General features: G+C 44.9%; 1 protein-coding gene across 4 annotated transcripts in view; it reads left to right on the forward strand.

Moving 5' to 3' along the window:
- Window positions 1-25,788, forward strand: part of USO1 (USO1 vesicle transport factor) — a 193,036-nt gene that overhangs the window by 139,374 nt on the left and 27,874 nt on the right. For all 4 annotated transcript variants that reach the window (XM_030190659.1, XM_030190661.1, XM_030190660.1 and 1 more), the window contains one exon: window positions 5,585-5,766. In XM_030190659.1, coding sequence (XP_030046519.1) covers window positions 5,585-5,766 — 182 coding nt within the window. The remainder of the gene's footprint in view (window positions 1-5,584; window positions 5,767-25,788) is intronic.

Genomic DNA, 25,788 nt, shown 5'->3' on the forward strand with positions numbered 1-25,788 from the left:
TTAACTTCATTCTATGCCCTCTCATACCAGAATTTCCCTTCATTTGAAAAAGGCTCACCTCATGTACATTAAGGCCACGGAGGTGTTTAAATTGTCTCTATCATATCCCCTCCTCTTCCAGAGTATATATATATATATATTGAAGTCTGTAAGTCTGTCCCCATACAATTTATGATAGAGACCACTTACCAGTTTTATAGTTGCCCTCTGGACTGACTCCATCCTGTTTATATCTTTTTGAAGGTACAGTTTCCAGAATTGCAAACAGTATTCTAAATGGGACCTTTTTCCTGCTGGTCATTCCTCTCCTTATGCACCTGAATATCTTTCTGGTGTTGACTGTCGCCTTTTTTACCTGTTTGGCCACCTTAAGATCATCAGATACAATCACCCCCAAGTCCTGCTCTTCTTTCATACACAGAAGTACTTCACCCCCCTATACTGTACTGTGCCCTTGGATTTTTGTAACCCAAGTGCATGACCCTGCATTTCTTTTTAGCATTAAATCTTAGTTGCCAATTACTGGACCATTCTTCAAGCTTCACAAGATCTCTCCTCATGCTATCCACGCCCTCTGGTGTGTCCACCCTGTTACAGAGTTTGGTGTCATCAGAAAAGAGAGAAACCTTACCAGACAGTCCTTCTGCAATATCACTCACAAACATGTTAAGAGTCAGCCCAAGGACCAATCCCTGCGATAAACTACTGTTAACATCCTTTTTCTCGGAGCAAACTCCATTTACCGCTACCCTCTGCCTCCTTCCATGTAACTAGTTTTTAACCTAGTCAGTCACTTTAGGTCCTATATCGAGGGCACTCGGTTTACTTATCAGTCACCTGTGTGGAACCTTGTCAAAAGCTTTGCTAAAATCCAAGTTCACCACATCTAGCACCCCTCCCACGTCCAACTGTTTGGTCACCCAGTCAAAGAAATCAATTAGATTTGTCTGACAAAACCTGCCTCCAGTAAAACCGTGCTCCCTCGGGTCTGCAGTTCATTTGATTCAAAAAAACTCAGTCCTCTACTTTAGAAGCATTTCCATTAGTTTACTCACCACTGAGTTCATACTAGCAGGTCTGTAATTTCCAACCTCCTCCGTACTTCCGCTCTTGTGCAGAAGGACCACATCCGCCCTTCTCCAGTTCTCCGGGACCACTCTGGAATCTAAAGAAGCATTGAAGAGGTCAGACAACGGAGTTGCCAGAATTTCTCTGAATTCCTTGAGTACCCTCAGATGTATCCCATCATGTCCCATCACTTTGTCTATATTTTTAGTTTAACTAGCTCTTCACGAACACAGTCCTCTGAGAAACAGTCCTGGTCTACCATACATCCATTCTTATTAGCATTTGTTTTCTGTGTTCCTACCCCCCAGCCTTTCATCCTTGACACAGAACAGAATTAATTGTTAAGCAGTCCAGCTTTATCAGCTTCGACATATTCCTCCTCTTCACCCTTGAGCCTCACAATGCCATTTTGGCACTTCCTCCTATCACTTACATATATAAAAAAAAACCTCTTGTCCCCCAATTTTACCATATTGGCTTATTGGCTATCTTTTCTTCCATTTTCATCTTTGCTTTCCTGACAGCTTTTCCAGCTACTCTTAGCTTTTTCAGATATTTTTGTCTGTCTTCCTCCTGAGTCGTCTTGTAATGAAGGCTAATCTTTTTTCCCTTACCTTTTCACATACTACGTTTGAGAACCAGTGACTTTCTTTTCCTCTTACTTTTATGTACTTTTCTAACAGCTCCTTTTGTTTTGCCCACTGATGTCCTACTTCCTTCTCATCCAACTCACTCTTCCTTGAGATATTCCCTCATCATGGCAAAGTTAGCTCTTTTGAAGTCTAAGACCTTCAGTCCTGAATAAACTCTCTCCTGCTATATCGTAATATTGAACCACACCATTCGGTGATCACTCTATCCCATATGATCTCCCACCGTAACATCAGAAGCACTCTCCCTGTTTGTAAGCACCAGGTCTAAAATAGCTCCATCCCGTAGCTTAGTGCATAGGCGAAACAAAATGGTGCCCGCTTTACCAACATCTCTATAGCCAATCAGAGTCCTCTGACATGATGCTACTATCATGAGTCACAAAGTTAGACAGCTGCTTATTTTTCATTGTTATTCATAAAAAAAATCTAGACCATTTGATTTTCATTAGCAGTCCCTCTTAATGCATCAGAACTTTCTCTTGGGCCCAGAGGATATTTATCAGCTTCAGCTTCTCATGGGTGAGGTGGGGCATCACCAACCCTTTGGAAAAAAATGATGTGATCTTCCATATGAACCGTTGGCAAAGGGTATATAGATCTTGGAAGTATTGCTGAAAAATTGTGCTAATGGCAGCATTCCTAGTTGTACTCTTACCCTTACTATCATGTATGTTAGGGATAAATGTATGGCCTTTGTAAGTATGGACCAAATTTGTTAACAGGGCACACTGATCTTATAAGCCTCCTTTTTCTTCATTCAGAAATTAGGGTAAGAGGAAAGAATTGTAGCTCAGATAATTCAGAAATGACGAGTAAACCACCTGTATGCCAGTTTTTAGTCTAGCCCCTATTTTCCAGGGCTGTGGAGTCAGTAAACCAAACCTTTGACTGACTCCTACTACTATTAGGCTTTAAATTTTTTGTTCTGGATCTAAAGTACTGGTAAGTAGAACTTTAGATCCAGGATCTCGGCGTATTACTACACTGACAACATTCTTCTGGTTTTCCCCGTTTTGCCTAGGAGATTCTTCATGTCATGTGAGGGCTGTTACCTTTTGCTTATGGCATGCATGTCACCATGTGTTAGTCTTTAATATAACATGGACCTTCTTACAGAGATTGTGTTTGCACAAAAATTTGGTATGGAGGTATAAAGTATAGGGAATTGGTACTTGGCATCAGAAGTGAAGCTTGTCTTACTCTGGAGAACAAGGATTGTCTCCTTGGGGATCATTCATATCCTTGAAAGATATTACCACTCAAAGAACATAGAATTACTAATAAAAGAAAAACAGCCAGATTAAAAATAAACACAAAACATTATAGCAAGAAATTAACTTCAAAATGGCACAAAAAGATATGCCATGTGAAGGCAACTAGTTACGATTAAAGGCAGCCTATGTAAAAGACAGAAGGATGACACTTGTGGAACAGGCTGACTTTGGCATCAGCCAGACTCACCACAGCCTTGGACCTGCCTCATGAGAGGGCTAAGTGATTGTAAGCTCCTTTGAGCAGGGACTGTCCTTCTTTGTCAAACTGTACAGCGCTGCGTAACCCTAGTAGCGCTCTAGAAATGTTAAGTAGTAGTAGTAAGTGAAAAAGCTAGGTCCTCAAAGCAACTTTAAATTTTCAACTGCTTGTTTCTCAGCTAGACTCAGATAGTAACTTGATCCATAGGCAGGGGCTGAGTATGTAAATGCAGCATGTTGTAATGGACAAAATTGAGATAATAGGATGAAGATATGGAGTTAGATAACATGGCAGACCTGTATACAAGTCCCAATACGTGAGAAGAAGAATCTTAAATTGAATTATAAAAAAGATGGGAAGCCAGTTGTTTATTAAGTAAGGGTGTAGCGTGATCATATTTCCATGCATTAAACAATAACCTTTCTGCTGTATTTTGAACTGCCTAGAATCTTTTCTTGGTAGATGCACTGACTCCAGCCAACAAGGAAGAGGCAACCAAGGCAATTTATAATTAGCACATATATCCGAGATCTGCAAGTCTGCCTTATTGAGCAGAAATTTCACTGCCTGGTTACGCCTGAAATGAAAGAAAGAAGAGCAGACCATAGATGAGATGTACATATCTAATGTAAAATATGAGTCCATTGTGACTTCCAGCACCTGTGCTGATTTTTGAAAAGGGAACATGACTTTTAGAATAAGCATGCCTACTAGCATAAGACAAGGCCAGACTGTCTTACTCTTGTTGGGTGTTTTATACAGACTAACGTGGAGGGGCATAATCAAACGTCGCCGGTGAAATAGATCGCCGGCACAACAGCTGGCCGGAACCGTATTATCGAAAAAAATGGCCGGCCATCTCTTTTTTCGATAATACAGTTTAGCCCGGCCAAATGCCAGTTCGCTGGGTTTGAAATCGCCGGTTTTGTTTTTCAGCGATAATGGAAAAAAATGCCAGCCATCTCAAACACGGCGAAATCCAAGGCATTTGGTCATGGGAGGAGCCAGCATTTTTAGTGCACTGGTCCCCCTCACATGCCAGGGCACCCTAGGGGGCACTTCTAAAAATGTTTAAAAAATATTAAAAAAGTTCCCAGGTGCATAGCTCCCTTACCTTGGGTGCTGAACCCCCCAAATCCTCCCCAAACCCACTCCCCACACCTTTACTCCATTACCATAGTCCTTATGGGTGAAGGGGGGCACTTACATGTGGGTACAGTGGGTTTTGGGGGGGGGTTGGAGGGCTCAACACTTAGCACCACAAGAGTAACAGGTGGGGGGGGGGGGGGGGGATGGACCTGGGTCTGCCAGCCTGAAGTGCACTGCACCCATTAAAAACTGCTCCAGGGACTTGCATACTGCTGTCAGGGAGCTGGGTATGCCATTTGAGGCTGGCATACAGGCTGCCAAAAAAGTTTTTATTTTTATTGTTTTAGTGTGGGAGGGGGTTGGTGATCACTGGGGGAGAATGGGGAGGTCACCCCCCATTCCAGTGGTCATCTGGTCAGTTGGGTCACCTTTTTGAGGCTTGGTTGTGAAAATAAAAGGACCAAGTAAACCCAGCGAAATACTGCTTAACGCCGCTTTTTTTTCCATTATCCGCGAAAGCCGGCCATCTGGTAGCCACGCCCATGCCCACCCATGTCCCTCCTTCGCTTCGCCGACGACACGCCCCTTTGAACTTTTGCCGGCGAGGCGACGGGAAATCAGCAATGCTGTCAAAAAAGCAGCTTTCGATTATACCGATTTCGCCGCTTTTCCGAGATCGCCGGCCATCTCCTGATTTATGTCGGAAGATGGCCGGCGATCACTGTTGAAAATAAGCTGGATAGTAACATAGTAGATGATGTTACTATGTTAGTCTGTATAAAACCCCCAACAAGAGTAAGAAAGTCTGGCCTTGTCTTATGCTTGTAGGCATGCTTATTCTAAAAGTCATGTTTCCTTTTCAAAAATCAGCACAGGTGCTGTAAAGCATTGTACTAAAAGGTGTGAACATCACTATGGAAAGCTTCAAGATACTCTGAAAAGTGAAAGACTGAACTCTAAGGTGGAAATGTAAAGCTTAACTAGAAGGTTGTGTAGCAGCCTGTGTTAAGTAAGATACTTAGAATGTAGGTAGATGGAGCCATCTATGAACATTTCAATAGAGAATACATTTTACGCTGTTAAGATGTACTCTCTATTTGGAGCAGTTTCACTGTACAGCAACATGGAACATGAGGTTTAATGTCATTCTGTTCAAACGTTGCATCTCTTTTATGTACTGGTGTGATTCATATTGTGGAAGAAGATGGGACTCCTTGGCTAATAACTGATTTTTGATTAGAATAATTATCTTCAGAATTTCATCACACCTGATAACACGAACTTTATCGATGTATTTCTAGAGAAAAGTTGAAGCAGCTGATAGAGAAGAGGATTGGAAAGGAAAACTTCACAGAGAAACTAAGTTTTATTCCCAAGCATGAACTTTATTCCAAAGCAGCTCAAAAACCTCAACCAAACTTTTCCAGCCCAGACCACATGATGTTTGACCATGAGTTTACCAAACTGGTAAAAGAACTGGAAGGTGAGAAAATGTCCTTCATTTCTGTACTTTGAATGGTTTAGGGAAAAAAACAGAACATGTCACTTTAAAATAACCTTGGTCCTTCAGATGATATACACAGTGTATAGTGAAATTAAACCTGGTTGTGTTTGATTATAGAATGACAGCTGCATGAAGGTAAACATTCCCTCAATCAAGTTTCTACATGTTTGATGTACATAAATCAGGCACAATTCAATTTGTTTGGATATTTTAAAACCTTGTCATTATTTTTCAGCTCACATGATTCAGGCCTACTCTCATTTTTATTATGTTCTGATACAATTCAGGCTATGCTGTGACTATGGGAGTGTGGTGGAAATGGTATTGAGAAATTAACATCTATTGCAGTTTCTGTATGGCCTACCTTAGGGTGATTATGATAGTGTGCCCCTACAAAATCATGAAAAATATACCGCTAAAGGTTACTAATGTACACATTATTAGTAACTAGGGCCCACTGAATAAATTAGGACCTGTACTAAAATAAAACACATTAATAATGTTAGGTCAAGTTAGCTGATAGTTCTAGGTAATTTGTGGAGGTTAAAAAAATGAATTTATAAGTTGGCAGAAAAGGGAACATACAAAAATTGAAATGTCACAATTTTATTTGTTAGGGCTTTTGGGGATTAAAGAGAATTGCTTTTGAGCTTCTCCCCTTTTTTCCTTTCAATCTATGAAGGGTAAAGTATGCAATAGGTGTATAGATTCTTTGCTTTCTTACCAGGTTGCTAAAATGGGCAAGGACATTTCTTCTTTGATGGGCAGCAAGCTACATGCATTTTAGACGTCTGCTTAAAACATACTTGTTTCAAAATTATGGAAGGAAATGAATGTATTAGTTTTAATTGATGATAATGCTATGCAGTAATTCCAGAACTGTGAGGTATTGTGGGCTATAAAAACAAAATGTTATTTTATCTTCGTATGATGACTCTATTGGTCTTGAGGTTCTCACTCTGAAATATGCTGCCTTTTTTGTCCCTTATAGAAACCTGCTAGATATTGGAATAATTTTATTATATCTTTGCTTTCACTGACAAGTATTTCTTTATCATAAAAATACCCTCTGTGACTTGTAGGACAGGTCATAGACCCTCTTAGTGGTCCTCGTTTGAATTGCCTCCATGTAAGAACATAAGAATATATTTTTTTAAATTGTTAAATAAAACAATTCAGTTATCAGTTGCAGTTCAATAGGAAACATTTAACAAATATATATGTTGGGTTTTTTTTTTGCATGAAAATTAAAAGCAATTTGGAGGTTTGGGACCAATCATGAGCTGCTGTTTTGTGGAGCACTTTACATCAGTGAAAGTTTGAGTACTTCACACTTTTTTGATGTCTTTTCCTCCATTATATACATATATATTGAATGAATTTGAGAGGGGTGTGTTATGCACTTGGTGTTGCAATCCACACTATGAATATTTTGAAGTTTTCAAGTTTTAGTCCTGTGGAAGCTCGTGGTATATTTAAAAAAGAACATAAGAACAGCCATACTAGGTTGGACCAAAGATTCATCTAACCCAGTGTCCTGCTTCCAACAGTGGCCAATCCAGGTCACAAGTACCTGACAGAATCTCTAGAAGCAGCAAGATTCCATGCTACGAAACCCAGGGATTTACAGTGGCTTTCCTTATATCTGCCTTAACAGTTTATGTCCAGGAACTTGTCCAAACATTTTTTTTAACCCAGCTGCACTAACTGCTTTCACTACATCCTCTGGCAACGAGTTCTGGAGTTCAATTAATGCATTGAGTGAAAAAATATTTTTTCCTATTTCTTTTAAATGTGCTACTATGTTATTTTATGGCACGTCCCTTAGTCTTTGTATTTTTTTTGAAAGAGTAAACAGTTGATTCATGATTACCTATTCTACTCCACTTAAGATTTTGTTAGACCTCCATCATATCCCCCCCCCCCCCCCTAGCTGTCTTATCAATGTCAGTTTGTAGATGTGGATTCCAAAACTGGACACAGTAATAAAGGGTTAAGAATATAAGAATAGCCATACTGGGTCAGACCACTGGTCCATCTAGCCCACTGTTTCCAACAGTGACCAAGCCAGGTCCCAGATACCTGGCAGAAACCCAAATACTGGCATTCCATGCTACCTATCCCAGGGGAAGCAGTAGCTTCCCCATGTCTGTCTCAATAGTAGACTATGGACTTTTCCTCCAGGAACTTATCTAAACTGTTTTTAAACCCAGATATGCTGCTGTTACTACATCCTCTGGCAAAGAGTTCCACAGCTTAACTATTCGTTGAGTGAAAAAAATATTTCTTCCTATTTGTTTTAAAAGTAATTCTATGTAACTTCCTTGAGTGTCCCCTAGTCTTTTGTACTTTTGGAATGAGTAAAAAAATTGATTCACTTCTACTTCTGTTTAGAGATAACAATAGACATAATAACATATTCTCCGAGGACAAGCAGGCTGCTTGTTCTCACTGATGGGTGACGTCCACGGCAGCCCCTCCAATCGGAAACTTCTCTAGCAAAGTCCTTTGCTAGTCCTCGCGCGCACCGCGCATGCACGGCCGTCTTCCCGCCCGAAACTGGCTCGAGCCGGCCAGTCTTCTTTTGTCCGCACTCGGTACGGTCGTGTTTTCGCCGTGTCGAGCCCCGGAAAGTCGACCTCGCGCGTCCAACTTTATTTTGACGTGTTTTTTTCTTCGGAAAAGTCTTTCAAGTGTCGGGAAGTGCTCCGGAACCCCCCCCCCCCCGGGTTTCGTGTTAATCCTCCCCGTACTTCCAGCTTTTTGCCCCGATAAGTTTTCTTTCGTCGTCGGGGTAGGCCTCTTTTCGGCCTCGGTCGAGATTTTCTCCCTTACAAATTTTTTGGTGCTCTTTTTCCGTCATTTCGGACTTTGATTTCGCCGGCGCGATTTTTCCGCCCATGACATCGAAGCCTTCCAGCGGCTTCAAGAAGTGCACCCAGTGCGCCCGGGTTATCTCGCTCACTGATCGACACTCGTCGTGTCTTCAGTGTCTGGGGGCCGAGCACCGCCCTCAGAACTGCAGTCTGTGTTCCCTGCTTCAAAGGCGGACTCAGGTAGCGAGACTAGCCCAGTGGAACGTGTTGTTCTCGGGCTCTTCGTCGGCATCGGCACCGGGATCTTCGAGTGCATCGACGTCGTCAGCGTCCAGACCATCTTCCTCGGCTGCCCCTGCATCGAGTGCATCGAGGCATCGGGCCTCTGCATCGGCGCCGAGACATCGGATAGCTGCATCGACGTCGGTGGTACTGGGACCTCGTCTGCTGATGTCGTCGGACGGTGGTGCATCGTCAGGAGTGCAGGTGAGGGCTGTCCATTCCCCTGCTGGTGGCGGTGAGCCTTCGGGTGGGTCTCCTCCTACCCTGAGGGCTCCTGCGGTACAGCCCCCCCGAGACCGACCTCTTTCGGCCTCGGCCCTGAGGAAGCGACGGCTGGATTCTACGTCCTCCTCGTCGGTGCCGGGGAGCTCCGGTGACATGCTTCGGAAGAAATCGAAGAAGCATCGACACCGGTCGCCTCCCCGCGTCGGCACCGAGAGCTCTGGGTCGCCGAGGGAGTCGGCACCCAGCAGGCATCGGCACCGAGAGGACCGCTCACCCTCTGTTCAAGAGGTGTCGATGCGCTCCACTCTGGACAGCCCGGAACAGCCTCCTCACCCGGAACAGGTTCTGACGTCGACGCCTGCATCGACCTCTTTGCCTTTCTCTGCAGCCGCTCTGAACGAGAGCCTCCGGGCCGTTCTCCCAGAGATTCTGGGAGAGCTGTTGCGCCCTACCCCTCCGGTACCGGTGGTGCTTGTGCCTCCGGTACCGTTGAGCGTGGCGCCGGCTGGCCCATCGCCCAGGGTGAGGTCCCCGACGTCGGTACCGCGTGCGGTACCGACTGCGGCCACCTCCCAGGAGGGCTCCCCGACTACGTCGGCGGAGAGAGCTTCGCCGATGCGGGCCAGGGAGTCTACCTCTCGACGCCCCCATCGTGGACGTGGCTCCACGGAGTCGAGCCGGGCGAGGTTGCAGACACAGGTTCGTGAACTTGTGTCTGACACCGAGGGTGAGGCCTCGTGGGAGGAAGAAGAAGACCCCAGATATTTCTCTGACGAGGAGTCTGAGGGTCTTCCTTCTGATCCCACTCCCTCTCCTGAAAGACAGCTTTCTCCTCCTGAGAGTCTGTCTTTCGCTTCCTTTGTCCGGGAGATGTCTACGGCCATCCCCTTCCCGGTGGTTGTGGAGGACGAGCCCAGGGCTGAAATGTTTGAGCTCCTGGACTATCCTTCTCCACCTAAGGAAGCGTCCACTGTTCCCTTGCACCATGTCCTAAAAAAGACATTGCTTGCGAACTGGACAAAACCTCTAACTAATCCCCACATCCCCAAGAAGATCGAGTCCCAGTACCGGATCCATGGGGACCCAGATCTGATGCGCACCCAGTTGCCTCATGATTCTGGAGTTGTGGATCTGGCCCTAAAGAAGGCTAAGAGTTCTAGGGAGCATGCTTCGGCGCCCCCGGGCAAGGACTCTAGAATCTTAGACTCCTTTGGGAGGAAGGCCTACCATTCCTCTATGCTCGTGGCCAAAATCCAGTCTTACCAGCTCTACACGAGCATACACATGCGGAACAATGTGCGGCAGTTGGCGGGCTTGGTTGATGCTCTTCCCCCTGAGCAAGCCAAGCCTTTTCAGGAGGTGGTCAGGCAGCTGAAGGCGTGCAGAAAATTCCTGGCCAGAGGGGTGTATGACACCTTTGATGTTGCGTCCAGGGCCGCTGCTCAAGGTGTGGTGATGCGCAGGCTCTCATGGCTGCGTGCCGCCGACCTGGAGAATAGACTCCAGCAGCGGATTGCGGACTCGCCTTGCCGTGCGGACAACATTTTTGGAGAGAAAGTCGAGCAGGTGGTAGAGTCTCGCCGTCTCGGCATGGTGCTCCAAGCCACATATCTGGCAGGCGTAAACAACAGTCTGGCCGACAGACTGAGCCGGATTATGCAACCTCACGAGTGGTCGCTCAACTCCAGAGTGGTGCGCCAGATCTTCCAAGCGTGGGGCACCCCCTTGGTGGATCTCTTCGCATCTCGAGTGAACCACAATTTCCCTCAGTTCTGTTCCAGGCTTCAGGCCCCCGGCAGACTGGCATCGGATGCCTTCCTCCTGGATTGGGGGGAGGGCCTGCTGTATGCTTATCCTCCCATTCCTCTGGTGGGGAAGACTTTGTTGAAACTCAAGCAAGACCGAGGCACCATGATTCTGATTGCTCCTTTTTGGCCGCGTCAGATCTGGTTCCCTCTTCTTCTGGAGTTATCCTCCGAAGAACCGTGGAGATTGGAGTGTTTTCCGACCCTCATCACGCAGGACGAAGGGGCTCTTCTACATCCCAGCCTCCGGTCCCTGGCTCTCACGGCCTGGATGTTGAGAGCGTAGACTTTGCCTCTTTGGGTCTGTCAGAGGGTGTCTCCCGCGTCTTGCTTGCTTCCAGGAAAGATTCCACTAAGAGGAGTTACTTCTTTCTGTGGAGGAGGTTTGCCGTCTGGTGTGACAGCAAGGCCCTAGCTCCTCGCTCTTGTCCTACACAGACCCTGCTTGAATACCTTCTGCACTTGTCTGAGTCTGGTCTCAAGACCAACTCTGTAAGAGTTCACCTTAGCGCAATCAGTGCATACCATTACCATGTGGAAGGTAAGCCGATCTCGGGACAGCCTTTAGTTGTTCGCTTCATGAGAGGTTTGCTTTTGTCAAAGCCCCCTGTCAAGCCTCCTACAGTGTCATGGGATCTCAATGTCGTTCTCACCCAGCTGATGAAAGCTCCTTTTGAGCCACTGAATTCCTGCCATCTGAAGTACTTGACCTGGAAGGTCATTTTCTTGGTGGCAGTTACTTCAGCTCGTAGAGTCAGTGAGCTTCAGGCCCTGGTAGCCCAGGCCCCTTACACCAAATTTCATCATAACAGAGTAGTCCTCCGCACTCACCCTAAGTTCTTGCCAAAGGTCGTGTCGGAGTTCCATCTGAACCAGTCAATTGTCTTGCCAACATTCTTTCCCCGTCCTCATTCCTGCCCTGCTGAACGTCAGCTGCACACATTGGACTGCAAGAGAGCATTGGCCTTCTACCTGGAGCGGACACAGCCCCACAGACAGTCCGCCCAATTGTTTGTTTCTTTTGATCCCAATAGGAGGGGAGTGGCTGTAGGGAAACGCACCATATCCAATTGGCTAGCAGATTGCATTTCCTTCACTTACGCCCAGGCGGGGCTGGCTCTTGAGGGTCATGTCACGGCTCATAATGTTAGAGCCATGGCTGCGTCGGTAGCCCACTTGAAGTCAGCCTCCATTGAAGAAATTTGCAAAGCTGCGACGTGGTCATCTGTCCACACATTCACATCTCATTACTGCCTGCAGCAGGATACCCGACGCGACAGTCGGTTCGGGCAGTCAGTTCTTCAGAACCTGTTTGGGCTTTAGGATCCAACTCCACCCCCCGAGGCCCTGTTTGTTCTGTTCCAGGCTGCACTCTCAGTTAGTTGGTAAATTTTTTAGGTCAATCTCAGTTATGTCCTCGCCGTTGCGAGGCCCAATTGACCATGGTTGTTGTTTTGAGTGAGCCTGGGGGCTAGGGATACCCCATCAGTGAGAACAAGCAGCCTGCTTGTCCTTGGAGAAAGCGAATGCTACATACCTGTAGAAGGTATTCTCCGAGGACAGCAGGCTGATTGTTCTCACAAACCCGCCCGCCTCCCCGTTGGAGTTGTGTCTTCCCTTGAAGTGTATTGTCTTGCTACATACTGGACTGGCCGGCTCGAGCCGGTTTCGGGCGGGAAGACGGCCGCGCATGCGCGCGAGGACTAGCAAAGGACTTTGCTAGAGAAGTTTCCGATTGGAGGGGCTGCCGTGGACGTCACCCATCAGTGAGAACAATCAGCCTGCTGTCCTCGGAGAATACCTTCTACAGGTATGTAGCATTCGCTTTCTATTACTGACTCCTCTGAATCCTAACCATTTAGATCTAACTCAGCATAATCTCAGTCTCCAATCTGTGTCTGATTGGTTTTGTGACCACCATCTGGTCCTTAATCATTCAAAAACTATTGCTTCATGGACTACCAGCAGACCTCTGCGACCCTCTGTAGATCCTCTGTTATATGGCTACCCTATCATGTTGGTTGATTCTTTCAGATACCTCCGAGTGATTATTGACTATAAGCTTTCCTTTGATTTACAGGTTGCTGAGTCAGTAAAACATGGTTTCTGGGCTCTTTTATGTGGACAAAGCTGCTAAAGTTTCAATGCTATATGCTCTTGTCTTATTGAATCTTGACTATTGTGATGTGTATGCAGGAGTTACCTGCACCTTACTCAAATGCTTCCAAATGATCCATAACACAGCTATGTGGCTTCTCTGCCTTGACCATAAATTCAGTCACATCACTTCCCTTCTTCTTCAGCACCACTAGCTACTGGCCCAATACAGGATTCAGTTCAAAATCTTGACTTTAACCCATAAGGCCTTATGCACTGGCAACCCATTCTACCTTGCCTCTCTTTTTACTCCTTAAGGGTCCCTTTTATCAAGCTGTGGCAAAAGGGGGTCGGCACTGGCATCGATGCATGTTTTACACATGCGCTGAGACCTCTTTTTACCGCAGCGGGTAAAAGGGAAGTCTCGCTTTCCTACAAGAAATGGCCTAGCAGCAAGTAAAGCACTTGTCGCACAGCCATTTCAGGGGGTCCCTTACCGCCACCCATTGACGTGGGTTCACTAACTATCAGTGCAAAAGTTATGTTTCTGTCTTTAACCTAGTGACGCTTCTTTATATATCCAGGTATAACTTTAGCTTTCCCAAATTCTGTGTTCTACAGATTTGGTTACATTAGGGTTATCAGTTATATCCTGTTAACCCTAGTTCATCCTTTCCAAAATGGTATTTAGCGCTTGGGCTAATGCAACCTAAATTAAACAAAACAAATTGCATGAATTGTCACTTTATTGATTAAAGTGAGTTTTCATATCCATTAACAATGTTTCTACTTTCTGTTTCTCTTAGCTAACCCCCTCCCTCTTCCAAGTGTCTCCCCTGACCCATCTATGAGTATCCTTTGCCTTCTAGTCTTTCTACAGTGTCACTTATAACAATTTTGAAGACTGGGCCTCTCATTGATGTGGCATTCTGCAGGTCTCTTTCCCTTCACCCAGGGCTGCCGAGAGACTGGGCCGGGCCCAGGGCAAGGCCGCCCCCGGGCCCCGCCCCCACTGCCACCCCCCAGGTTGTTACCGCCCCCCGGGGGGGCCTGGCGCCACAGTCCTACCCACCTCCGCCACTGGGCCCCTTCCACTCGAACCCCCGCCAGCAAAAGTGCTGTCTTCTGAGACGCCGGCGTGCGCGGCCCACACAGACGCGCTCCTTTCAGCTGATCTTCGCTGTACTGTGCAGGGCTTCGGTGTGTCTGACGTCCTGCATGTGCAGGATGTCAGACGCACCGAAGCCCTGCACAGTACAGTGAAGATCAGCTGAGAGGAGCGCGTCTGTGTGGGCCGCGCACGCCGGAGTCAGAACAGAAGATAGCACTTCTGCTGGCAGGGATTCGGGTGGAAGGGGCCCGGTGGCGGGTGGGACTTCGGCGCCGGGCCCCCCTTGGAGGCCCGGGCCCCGGGAATTTTGTCCCCCTGTCCCCCCCTCTCGGCGGCCCTGCCTTCACCAGAGTGGACCCTTTGACCATTACCTTTTAAATCCTATTTAATCACCCAGTTGCAATTTTCCGATTTTTAAAGTAGCTAGCTTGCTCAACAGCCTTCTGTATGCAACAGTGTCAAAATTGTTTAATGGTTTATTAATAGGTCTCTTTCCAATTCCTCTGTTCTCACTTTTGTGGAGCATTTATACATCTGCTCTTCTGAATGTTTCAGCAAGACAACCATTCAAAACATATCTCCACATTAACTATGGAATACAGAAAAGGACACTTCAACCATCACAGTGTCATCTTTTCACTATTTCATCTCACCACCAGGTCTGTCTTGAATCCACTAGTGTGGTAGGTTGAACTCTTTGGAATAACCTCCCATTATATATCAGACCTGAGTACTCCTTTAACAAATCCAAGTCCTTACTCAAAGCCCACTTCTTTTATCAGGTCTTCTCACAGGTCCATTCTTCTCAGCCCATTCCACCATCATTGGCTGCAGCATTGTGTCTTGTCCCTTGACGTTTCTGGTGCTTCCCTCCCCCAACCTTATATTCTTGCACAAAACTATTGTAGCTCTCCCTCTTTTTTTTTTTCCTTCAGTGGTTCGTTACATCAACTCCTGTCTGTCTCTCATCCTGCTTACCCCCTTTTTATTTTGTTAAACCCCTTAGTTTGGCTGTATATCAAATGATCCATGAACTTTGAATGGTCTTCAGTTACCCATACTTAAATATTGAAAAATCTGTGAGAAGATCTCAAACATGCAACCCATACAAGAAGTCAATTTCTGAGCTAGAAGTATTGTACAAGGAACAGTGGGAAGAAATTCCTGGATACTTTTCAGTCTCACCATCGCCTTCAGTTCTTAACTGTTCCTTGAAGTATTTCTACTACTGACCTTTTTCTTCAGTTTTTGCAGTCCTTTCCTGGGCTGCCTGCTCGCCCAGGTTCTTGTACTCTGTCTCCTTCTGCCCCTCTCCCATAGACTGTCTATTCATGTTACCTTGTGTCTCCCAGGAACACAAGTGTGAAGATTCCAGGTCAAGCTATCTTTTCACTTCAGAGCCAGTTACCGGATACATATGTTGAGCTGAAGCAGTAACTTCACAGTTACAGAGGCTATACAGGTTTGATTTAAAAAAAAAGTGTTTATCAGACTCCTGAAGCAGGCATCGTTTTGCCAAAGCATGGCTCCGTTTTGAGTGCAACCTCATTTACCTCTTTGTATAATTTCAATAAATTTTGATACTTGACCTCTGGCCCTCTTTTGTGCAGTGGATGTCTATTGGTCGTTCCCTACGTTTTGCTTTTTTGAACATTATCTTTGTAGGGAACCCACCTCCATTTTTTTGTATCCTTTGTTGTTGAGATGCACATACCACACTTCCAGCAAACTGTAATCAGAACTTGGGTGGTGCATCCTGTGTAGGATGAAATACAGTAATAGGATATCCATAGGTGCTGGCAGAAGAAGGTTTGGGTATAGCATTTTGACATCTTACAGCTGTTATTGATGTTTTGGGATCTTGACAGGTTCTTGTAACCTGGATTGGCCACTGTTGGAAACAGTATGCTGGGTTTGATGGACCTTTGGTCTTTCACAGTATGGCAACACTTATGTACCGTATTTTTCGGACTATAAGACGCACCGGACCATAAGACGCACCTAGGTTTTAGAGGAGGGAAATAGGAAAAAAAAAATTTTCCTCTTTCCCTCCTCTAAAACCTAGGTGCTCCGGTGCGTCTTGTCCGGGTTTTGGACCTCCGTCCCGTACTTACAGGATTCCGTGTTCCCTGGTGGTCTAGTGACGTCGGGGCAGGAAAGAGCCCCCTCTTTCCTGCCCATCGCGCTGCTCTCCGTGCTTCTCAATGCTTTCCGACGGTCTCGGCAAGATTCAAAATGGCCGCCGAGAATCTCGGCGGCCATTTTGAATCTCGCCGAGACCGTCGGAAAGCATTGAGAAGCACGGAGAGCAGCGCGATGGGCAGGAAAGAGGGGGCTCTTTCCTGCCCCGACGTCACTAGACCACCAGGGAACACGGAATCCTGTAAGTATGGAACGGAGGTCAAAAAACGCTACCTTCGGACTATAAGACGCACCCCCCATTTTCCTCCCAAATTTTGGGGGAAAAAAGTGCGTCTTATAGTCCGAAAAATACGGTACTTATCGGTTGTCTATATTCAGATTTTTTTCCCCTTGTTTTGAAAATATCATCTATTTGCTGATGCAGCTTTGCAGTTAAGACAGGGGTCTATTTACAAAGGGATGCTACTGAAATGCATTAATGCTGCATTAACAAAACATGGAGATTTTGACATTAATTAGGCAAAAGTTTAAATGAAACAACTCTCAGCAAAATCATGCAAAGCAGTTCATTTAAATATAGTCTGGAGCACATTAAAATATTAACGTAGAACTTAAACAGCAACCCTCGATATGTACATTTTGTGTTAAATGCAGCACATATGTTATAAATTCCTTTTTATCTCTCCAGACTTATCCAAATGCTTGGGTATATGCTCTCCTGTCAGCAGGTGGAAACAGAACTATTGAATTATGTCATAACTCCATATAGCATTCTGTGCAGCCTAGCAACAGCAAGTATGTTCTCAGTTTCCAGGACTTGGTAGTTGGGCTATTCTGTGCTGGCTGGTCAGTCAGGTAGGCTGAGTAAAAATGATTTTTCTTGTTTGTGAGGAGAAGTTGGAAATAAATAAGGCACCTAGTTTTGAGGTTCTCAGTGGTTTTTATCTATGTCTTAGGGTGTTCCCAGATCCCTCCCCACACCCATTCCTTCTGGAGGGGTGAGTTGTTTTGCTTCAGTACCTCTCTCCCCAGTTCTGGGAGGATGCCTTTGAGTGCCTTTTTGATGAGAGTTCCACTCCACTGGCAGACATTTAAAGAAAAAAAAAGAATGGTAACAACATAGTATGTATTCTGTCTAGTGAGGCTCCTTGGGATTTAGGGAAAGTTGATCAGGGAAAAGAGGAATATTTCACACAGGTTTGAGCCATATGTACCTGCCTAGACACGCAAGAGCTTCAGTGAACAGTTGTAAATTGAGCCAGGTGTGGGCAGCGTTGTTTAAGCTGTAGTTCTTGCTGCCATTCTAGCAGTTTGTTTCCATCATTTTTTGTAAAATCTTTACTTATCACAGAAGGTCTGTGGAGCTCTGTGAATTTCAGGTTCCATCTTTATATAAAGTTGCCCATTCCTGGCATAGGTGCTCTAGTCCAATTATGGCCCATGTCAGGTGTTTCCTCTGTGGCCATACTAGCGCCTGCGTTTGCTACTACCCCGTGATCAGAGCCTTGACCGCATGAAACAATGCACTCACGGTCTCTGAACACAACTAGCACGCAAATGCATGCAAAACAGGCTCTTAGCACAAGTAGCATGCAAATGCATGCTAAATGTATTCCTCCTCAATGATCAGTGGTGAACAGCGTGCCAAACATCGGCATTCTGTTTAGGATTTGCAGACCATTGGGGGAGGAATGGTGAGTCCTGTCCAGCATGCATTTGCATGCTGGCAGGCTCCCCATTCCCTCCAATGCAGCCTCCCACCCTGCAGGACCAGGAACCCTGACCCTCCCACCCTGAGCCAGCAACCCGGAGGCTGGAGGTCCGGTGGCCCTCCAGTCCAAGAGTCTACCTTCCTTCTTCAGCAAAAGTAGGGGGGCGGGGAAGAGGGCCGCTAGAACATCAGGTCGGGAGGGGGGGACTTGATTTGCGGCCCACTGGGCCACCAGGACTTTTGGGGGGGGGGGGGTGCTGGGGGGGGGGTTGGGGGGCTGGAGACCCACCGGATTTCCAGCCCCCACTCGCCAGGACTTGTATGGGGGGGGGGGGGGTCAGGGGGACTGGAGGTCTGCCGGACCTGTAGCCCCCGTGTCGCTCAGGGTGGGGGTTTGGTGGGGGCACTTGGCCACCAGGCTATGTTTTTGGGGTCTGCTGGTTCCATGGACCTCCAGCCCCTGTGTTTTGACAACCCAGACCTGTCAACAAGTGTGGGAGGATTGTGCCCAAGCGCATGCACAGGCGCAATCCTCCCGCACTTTACCCTATGATCAGAGATAATAGTGTGCATAAATTTGCAAGCTGTTATCTCTGATCATAGGGACAGTAAAGACCTGTGCTGTTCCAGCACTATTTTAAGATCACTATTTGGAACAGCACAGGGCTTTCAATCATGTGGACATTGGAGAACAGAGAGTCATCAGGGTCTGGTAGTGCATTTAGCTCCAGAATGGCTATTGGGAGTCCATAGTATGGAGATCTTGTGAAACTGCTGGTAGTATGTCCTCTTCCTCTTGTTAGCAACAGGCCACAGTTGGTGCAGGAGCTAATTCCGATGCAGGATGCATCTCCATTTTGTCTTGCAGCTTGACTATTGAGAGGGCTAGGTTCCTCTAGAGTGATAGCAAGTTTATGGTATTCCAGGAAATCCTTTACATCCTTGGTGTAGAAGAGGGTCTGGAGGATTTTTGAGAGTTGGTCTATGGATCATCGAATAACCCCATTTAAGAACTTCTGTTTCGGATGTTTTGGAGTTTCTACAGGATGGTTTCATTAAGCGTTTGGTGGTGTCTTCTCTTTGGGTTCAGTTAGTGGCAGTAGGTCAGTCCTTAAGAGCACACCTGGATGTTGTGAAAAGTTTGACTCCTTTTAACCAGGGAACTATAGGCTAATGAAGGTCTTTGAGTTTGAGACCATTGCATCTGTTCATAAATTTATTTTAATTTTAATTATTTTAAACTGATTGCAATAGTCTGAATTAAAACAATAGCTTGAACAGTGTTTTATATGCTGCTAGTATGGAGAGAATGCAACAGCTCATATTTTAACTGATGTTCATGTAAGTCTATAAGATTACCCCTCTGTTACAAAAATTGCATTAGCTCCTTATTGAAACACAGGTCTATTTTTAAATTTTGTTCTCTGTTAATAAGATATTATGTGGCCAAGCTCTGTTATATATGGGTCACCTATTAATGTTTCCGTGGATAAAGGCAGGCTATAAGTAATAAAAACATAAACTATTAATAATTTATATCAGATAAATTGTTTATCCCTCTATTTTTCCAGTCCTAGAGATGTGAAATATAAAAATATATTAAATTTAATGTTTCAATATCAAGCAGTTAAACAGTGGAATGGTTTACCAACAGACATTAAGGTATTAAACTATCATGGCTTCTCAAAAACAATTTATGGGATGACAGTATTGAAAGTTTCAATATATATTACAGAAAGTCATCATTTAGAGAGCTTTTATTATCTTTGCATCCTGGTAACAGTTGGTTCTTCTTACTGTGCTCTGCATAGAGCTGACTTTTGGTAATTGCAGACTATAAGAAATTATATTTTATTGTCTTGTATTTTTCAAAGGTGTGAAATTACTTAGATCACCTAGGAGGTTGTTTACTAAAGCTTAGCTCGAGTTATCTGCACTAGGGCCCATAAGAATAAAATGGGCCCTGCTGTAGATAACTTGAGCTAAGCTTTAGTAAACTGGGTGGGCTAGAAATCTGTCTTAATTTTATATTGTCTCTCTCGGTGTGTGCTCTTTTTGAACCAATACATGATTCTACCTTGAAGGATCTTAACCTTGAAGATATTTTTGTTGTGACCGTTTAGTGTCAAGAGTTTTGGTTGCAGGCTCTATCCTGTTGGAAACCATTTTTAGTTTTTTTTTTTTCCCTGAGTAAAAAGTAGTTCTTAGGCCAGTATGTTCTTTTCTTCCTAAAGTAGTTATTCCATTTCTCTTTAGTTAGTTTCCTTACCTATCTTTAGATAGTAAGGTGATGGGGATCATCGTGGTTGTCATAAGTTGGATGCTCCATTATTTGTCAAGGACCAGTAAGTTTAGGAAGTCAGATTTTTTTGTGCTGTTTGGTAGACCTAGGAAGCGGTCTCGAAGGCTACTGTTGCATTCTTACTGTTGCATGCTGGATTAAGGAGGAGATTACTTTGGTGCACATTTTGTTAGGCAGAGCAGTTTTTTTTGAATCTCAAGACTCATTCAGTTTGAGGTCAAGCATCATTTAGGGCAGAACGCAGATAAATTCTGCTTCAAGAGATGTGTAAGTTGGCCACATTGTTGTCGTTTCAATCCTTTGTCAAACATTAAAGGCCAGATATGCAGGCAAAGAAAGATGCTGCTTTTGTAGTGTGTGTGATGTCAGTGGGCAGCACTAGCACCCTTGACGAATACTACTTTGGTACATCCCAAGAATCTGGTCAGGACCTAATTTAATAATTTAATTAACAAGACAGACAAGTCATCTTTCCTTGAGTCCCTCCTGATCAGTCCAGAACCCACCCACTGTTTCACTTGTAAATAGCTACACAGATGTTCATTTGAAGGTATGTTGAACTTTTTCACTTCTCTCCATTTGCAGTTCTGTTAATATTTAAAATGTTTACAATATGTCTGTCATTGGGTTTCTTCTTGTGTTTATGGAGAGTTAGGTTTACTGCTTTGTTAAGAAAATACTGGCTGTTGCTAGGCTGCATAGAATGCTTTACAGAGTGATGTCATAATTGAGTAGTTCTCTGTTCACCTGCTGGCTGAAGAGTATATACACAAGTGTTTGGACAGGTCTGGAGGGACTGAAGGAAAGAAAATGAGCGTTAGACCTAATTTAACCTTGCTGTTGCATTTTTAATGTGTTATTCACTAAGGACTTTGTACCTTTTCATGAATGAGTTGGAGCGCTATAATAATGCACGTTTAATGCATTTTAGTAAATAGGACCTGCAATATGCCAAATAGTAAATTATGGACTATAGCAAAAAAAACAAACAAACCTATCCACAACACACATACTGGTCCCCCTCTTACCTTCCCCCACCCCTTTGGTGTCTCTCCTTCATTTAGGTGCGTCTCTCCATCTGCAGTTGTGATCAACTTTTTGCATAGCACGGATAAGGCTTATATATTACATATATATGCTGAAAATACACAAAAAAAATCCTTAACTATCAGGAAAAATTTCCTCACAAAATATTTTCACAAATACTCAAAAGCCAGTAACAGCTTTTCACTCGTCCTCTTTTTTTTTTTTTTTTTAGAATGAGTGCTTGCTCCTATGTAAGAAGGTTTATATAAAACAGCCAACTGAATCTTGTGAAATCAGTCATGTAAGATAATGAGGCTTTATTCAGTCAAACTATTTTCCATAAGTGTAGAATAGAAGACAGTCTTTTGTCATAAAACCATGTTGATTATTACTTTAATTTTTAAGATTGTATATCAGTGCAGTAATGTGTGCGTGTTTTTTTTAATATGAATTATTTGATTATGACAGTGTGAGGACTGAATAACCCTGGTTAGAAAGTAAAGTATACCCAGGCTACCGCAATGCATACAACTCTGCAAGTTTGATTACGTTTGACATGGTCTTTCTCTGCAGTGTGCAATGTAGGACAGCGTATGAGGGTTTATTCAGTCCATCGCCTTTTAAATGTGTTTATATTACATAGCTTCCCACTGTTCCAGAACCCGTCGGATAGTTGTGTCCATCAACCAGCAGGTGGAGATAGAAAACTGAGCTGAGACATATCTCTCTGGCATTCAGTCCAGCTCCTCAGTATTTTCTATCTCCAGTAGGTGGATGGACACACTTTACAGCCTCTGGTTCTCAGTGCTTTGCTCCTGGGTCCCCAGTTGAGCTTTGCAGGTGGCTTGAGTCTGCAGAGTCCTATCTGGAGATCTTCAGATCACTGTCTCTGGTGCCCCACGAATTTACTTCTTCCCTATCTTCACCTCTCCCCTGTTTCCTGTGGAACTTTCCTTTTCCAGCACAACCTTTAAAAAAAAAAAAAAAAAGAGGAGGCGGAAAGAGGGAATGTGGGACACAGTATCAGTCCTGAGCCTTTTTCATCTGTGGTAAGACTTGCGGACACTGTGAGCTTGGGGGGAGCAGCCAGTAGCCGCTTGGAGGGCTGCAAGTTCTGCTTGGTGCAGGGGAGGGATCCTGACTCACCCACTTGAAGTGGACATGTTGTACTGCGCTGGTGACAGTCGTGGTAAATATCAACTCTCGCAGAGGGAGTTGAGCAGTGTTGCTGCTGTGGGTCCGACCGGCTAGTGCCGGCGCACTTTTGAATGCAAGCCAGGAATCCGTGTGACGCGGTGGTGGAAGAAGCAGCAGCACATTTTTTGATTTGGCGCAGCATCTGAACATGCCGGGGTCTTTGGGGTTTCCAGCAGGGCCAGTGCACAGTTTGATACAGGAGAATGCAGGAGCAGGCGTCATTTTGTGGGGAGCGACTGGCAGTGAGGAGCAGTGTCTGGCTGATCACACATGGAGCAAGTTGCCATTTCATAGTCTCGGGGCCCAACAGAGCAACTGCATTGGGATCTTTGAATCTGGAGTTTATATTGCTCTTACACCAGGCCTATTTACTTAAGCAGAGACAGAGTTTCTGCAGGGTGCTCAGTTTCTCACTCCTTTGCCCCTCTATCTCCTAAGAGATCTCATTTAGACCTCCAGGAGTGGGCAGATGAGGCTATCTCTGCTTCTCCCTCATTATCTGATGCGGCCTCAGGCTATTCAGGGAGCCATCGTTGAAGGAGAGCCATTAGAGGAGAGAGATGATTTGAAAGTACTGAGGTTGTTTCATAAAGAGGAGCTCAGTATTTTTATTTCTGAAGCACTGACAGAGCCTTCTGCTTTTTTGGCATCAGGAGTTCTATCTTAGTCAGTCATGAGGGGGCTTAGAGGTCCTTCTAAGGCCTTCCCGATGCATCTAGGGCCTGATTATAGTAGAATGGGTCTCACCGGACTCAGGACTGAGATTAGGAAGAACCAGGCTCGATCAGTGTCCTACTGCAGCCCTTCCCTCCTTGGTCCTTATCAGGCTGCATGTTGAAAGGATCATGTTGCATCGGGATAGAATAATTCTAATAGCTCCAGATTGGCCATGGTACATGGAGCTGATTTGATTGCTGGATGGGGATTTTTTCTATCTTCTTCAGGTACACGGCCTACTGAAGCAAGGTCCAGTGGTCATGGAGGATCCGTGCCCCTCTGGTCTTATGGCTTGGTCATTGAAAGAGCTTGGTGGAGATGAAAAGGTTATTCTGATTCAGTCATTGCCATCTTGCTTCAGGCTCAGAAACCCTCTACAGCCATGGTGTATGTGAGGGTGTGGAGAACGTTCGAGGGCTGGTGTTCTGAGCGCAGACTTTCTCATTTCTCTGCTCAAATCACCCACATCCAAGTGTTTCTCCAGACAGGCCTTCAGAAAGGATTGGCTTTAGGTCTCTAAAAGTTCAGATTGTGGCTTTGGCCTGTTCCAGGGGCCGACTACAGAAGACATCTCTTGAGGATTACCTGGATATCATTGGATTCTTGTAGGGAGTGGGGTTCTTGTGGCCTACTTTTTGTACATTGTGTCCAGAGTCGAACTTGGGCTTTTGAGATGCCTCCTTTTGAGCAACTCCGCAAGGCCTCCTTGAAAGATCTTATGCTAAAGATAGTGTTCTGTGTGGCTGGTGTGTCGGCACATAGGGTTTTGGAGCTTCAGGCTCTCTCTTGTTTGGGATCCCTTTCTTTGCTTTTTGGAGGCAGGGTCTCTGCTCACGCTTTCTTCCTTTCTTCCAAAAGTGGTATCGTCATGTAATCTCAACCAATCTGTGGAGTTTCTGTCCTTTTGCAGAGATGAAAAGAGGCTCAGTATTCTTTCTTTTGTGCTTTTTAGTAAAACAGAATTTGGGCCTCATGGCTTCCAAGCCCATAATTGCTAGATGACTGAAGGAGACTATTGTATCAGGTTATTTGCTTGCAGGAAAGCAGGCTCCTTGGGCCTTGCGGGCTCATTCTACAAGGCGTACAGTGACATCCTGGGCAAACACTGTCTCCGGCAGATACTTGCAAGGCGGCAACGTGGTCAACTGCATACCTTTGCCAAGAACTACAAGGTGGACATTGCGGCGTGCTTGAAATCCAGTTTTGGGGCTTCAGTCCTCAAGGTGGTTGGTGGCGCCAGGATCCCACCCACTCTGGGGAATGCTTTTTGAATATCCCACAGGTTCCGGAATAGTGGGAAGCTAGGTAATGGAAAGAAAAATTGGGTCTTAGGTTTTTTTTTTTTTTTCCATTAGTCCTTCCCATTATTCTAGAGGCTCACCTGAGGTTTCTGAAATGTTTAGTCTGTGTGAAGTAATTTGCTTCTTGTATATCTCTTGTTCTCTACAAGTTGTCCAGAGATGAGAGGTCCACATATGTTTGCAGGTCTGGCTATTGTTGGGTTAGCAAGTTTTTAAGGTGGTTGTGTTTATTCTGAGTTTCTCCTTACTGCTTGTCTACTGGATGCCAAGAGAGAGATGTCTCGGCGCAGTTTTCAGTTACATAACACTGGTTCTTTGTAAAATATGTAGTGTGTAACAAACATTAGATAATATCTGTTTAAAAAGGCATACCCTACCAACCCAACATAAATGCCTGATCTCCGCAACACAACAAAACTAAAATACGGAATGGATATAACACAGTTCTTCCGCTGCACGATTCCCTTCTGTGGCTGTACCACATGAACTTTATCTTATCTCAACATCACTCTGTATTTGTTTACACTGGAGTCTGCAAACGCATCTCCGGTACTATGTAAGCCACATTGAGCCTGCAAATAGGTGGGAAAATGTGGGATACAAATGTAACAAATAAATAAATACAGACCGAAGGTTCATCAAGCCCAGTATTCTGTTTCCAAAAGTGGCCAATCCAGGTAAATAGCACCTGGCAAGATCCCAGAATGGTAAAACAGATTTTATGCTGTTTATCCTAGAAATAAACAGTCCATCTTAATAATGGCTTATGGACTTCTTTTAGAAAATTATCTAAGCCTTTTTAAAAACCTACTAAGCTAACTGTTTTTACTACATTCTCTGTTAATGAATTCCAGAGTTTAGTTACACGTTGAGTGAAGAAATATTTTCTCTGGTTTGTTTTAGCAACTTCGTTTCGTGCCCCATAGTCCTAGTAGTTTGGGAAAGAGTAAACAAGTTATTCATGTCCACCATTTCCACTCAGTATTTATATCTTCACCTGCTGGTTGATAGACACAACTATCCCACAGGTTCTGGAATAGTGGGAAGAACTATTGGAAAGAAAATTATCAGGTAAGATCTAATTTCTCCTTTAGCATGATTAATTTTTATTAGGAGATTTTAAGACAGTGGTTCTCAAATTGTGAGTCATGACCACAGTCGTTAAAATAAGTTCCAGACAGCAGCCTCATCAGCCTATGCTAGCCAAGGGGACACTATTAATTGGCCTGCATGGTCTTATTAGGAACTAGGGATTGCAGTCGCATCATC

Source organism: Microcaecilia unicolor, chromosome 2 (assembly GCF_901765095.1).
Source record: "Microcaecilia unicolor chromosome 2, aMicUni1.1, whole genome shotgun sequence".
NCBI lineage: Eukaryota > Metazoa > Chordata > Amphibia > Gymnophiona > Siphonopidae > Microcaecilia > Microcaecilia unicolor.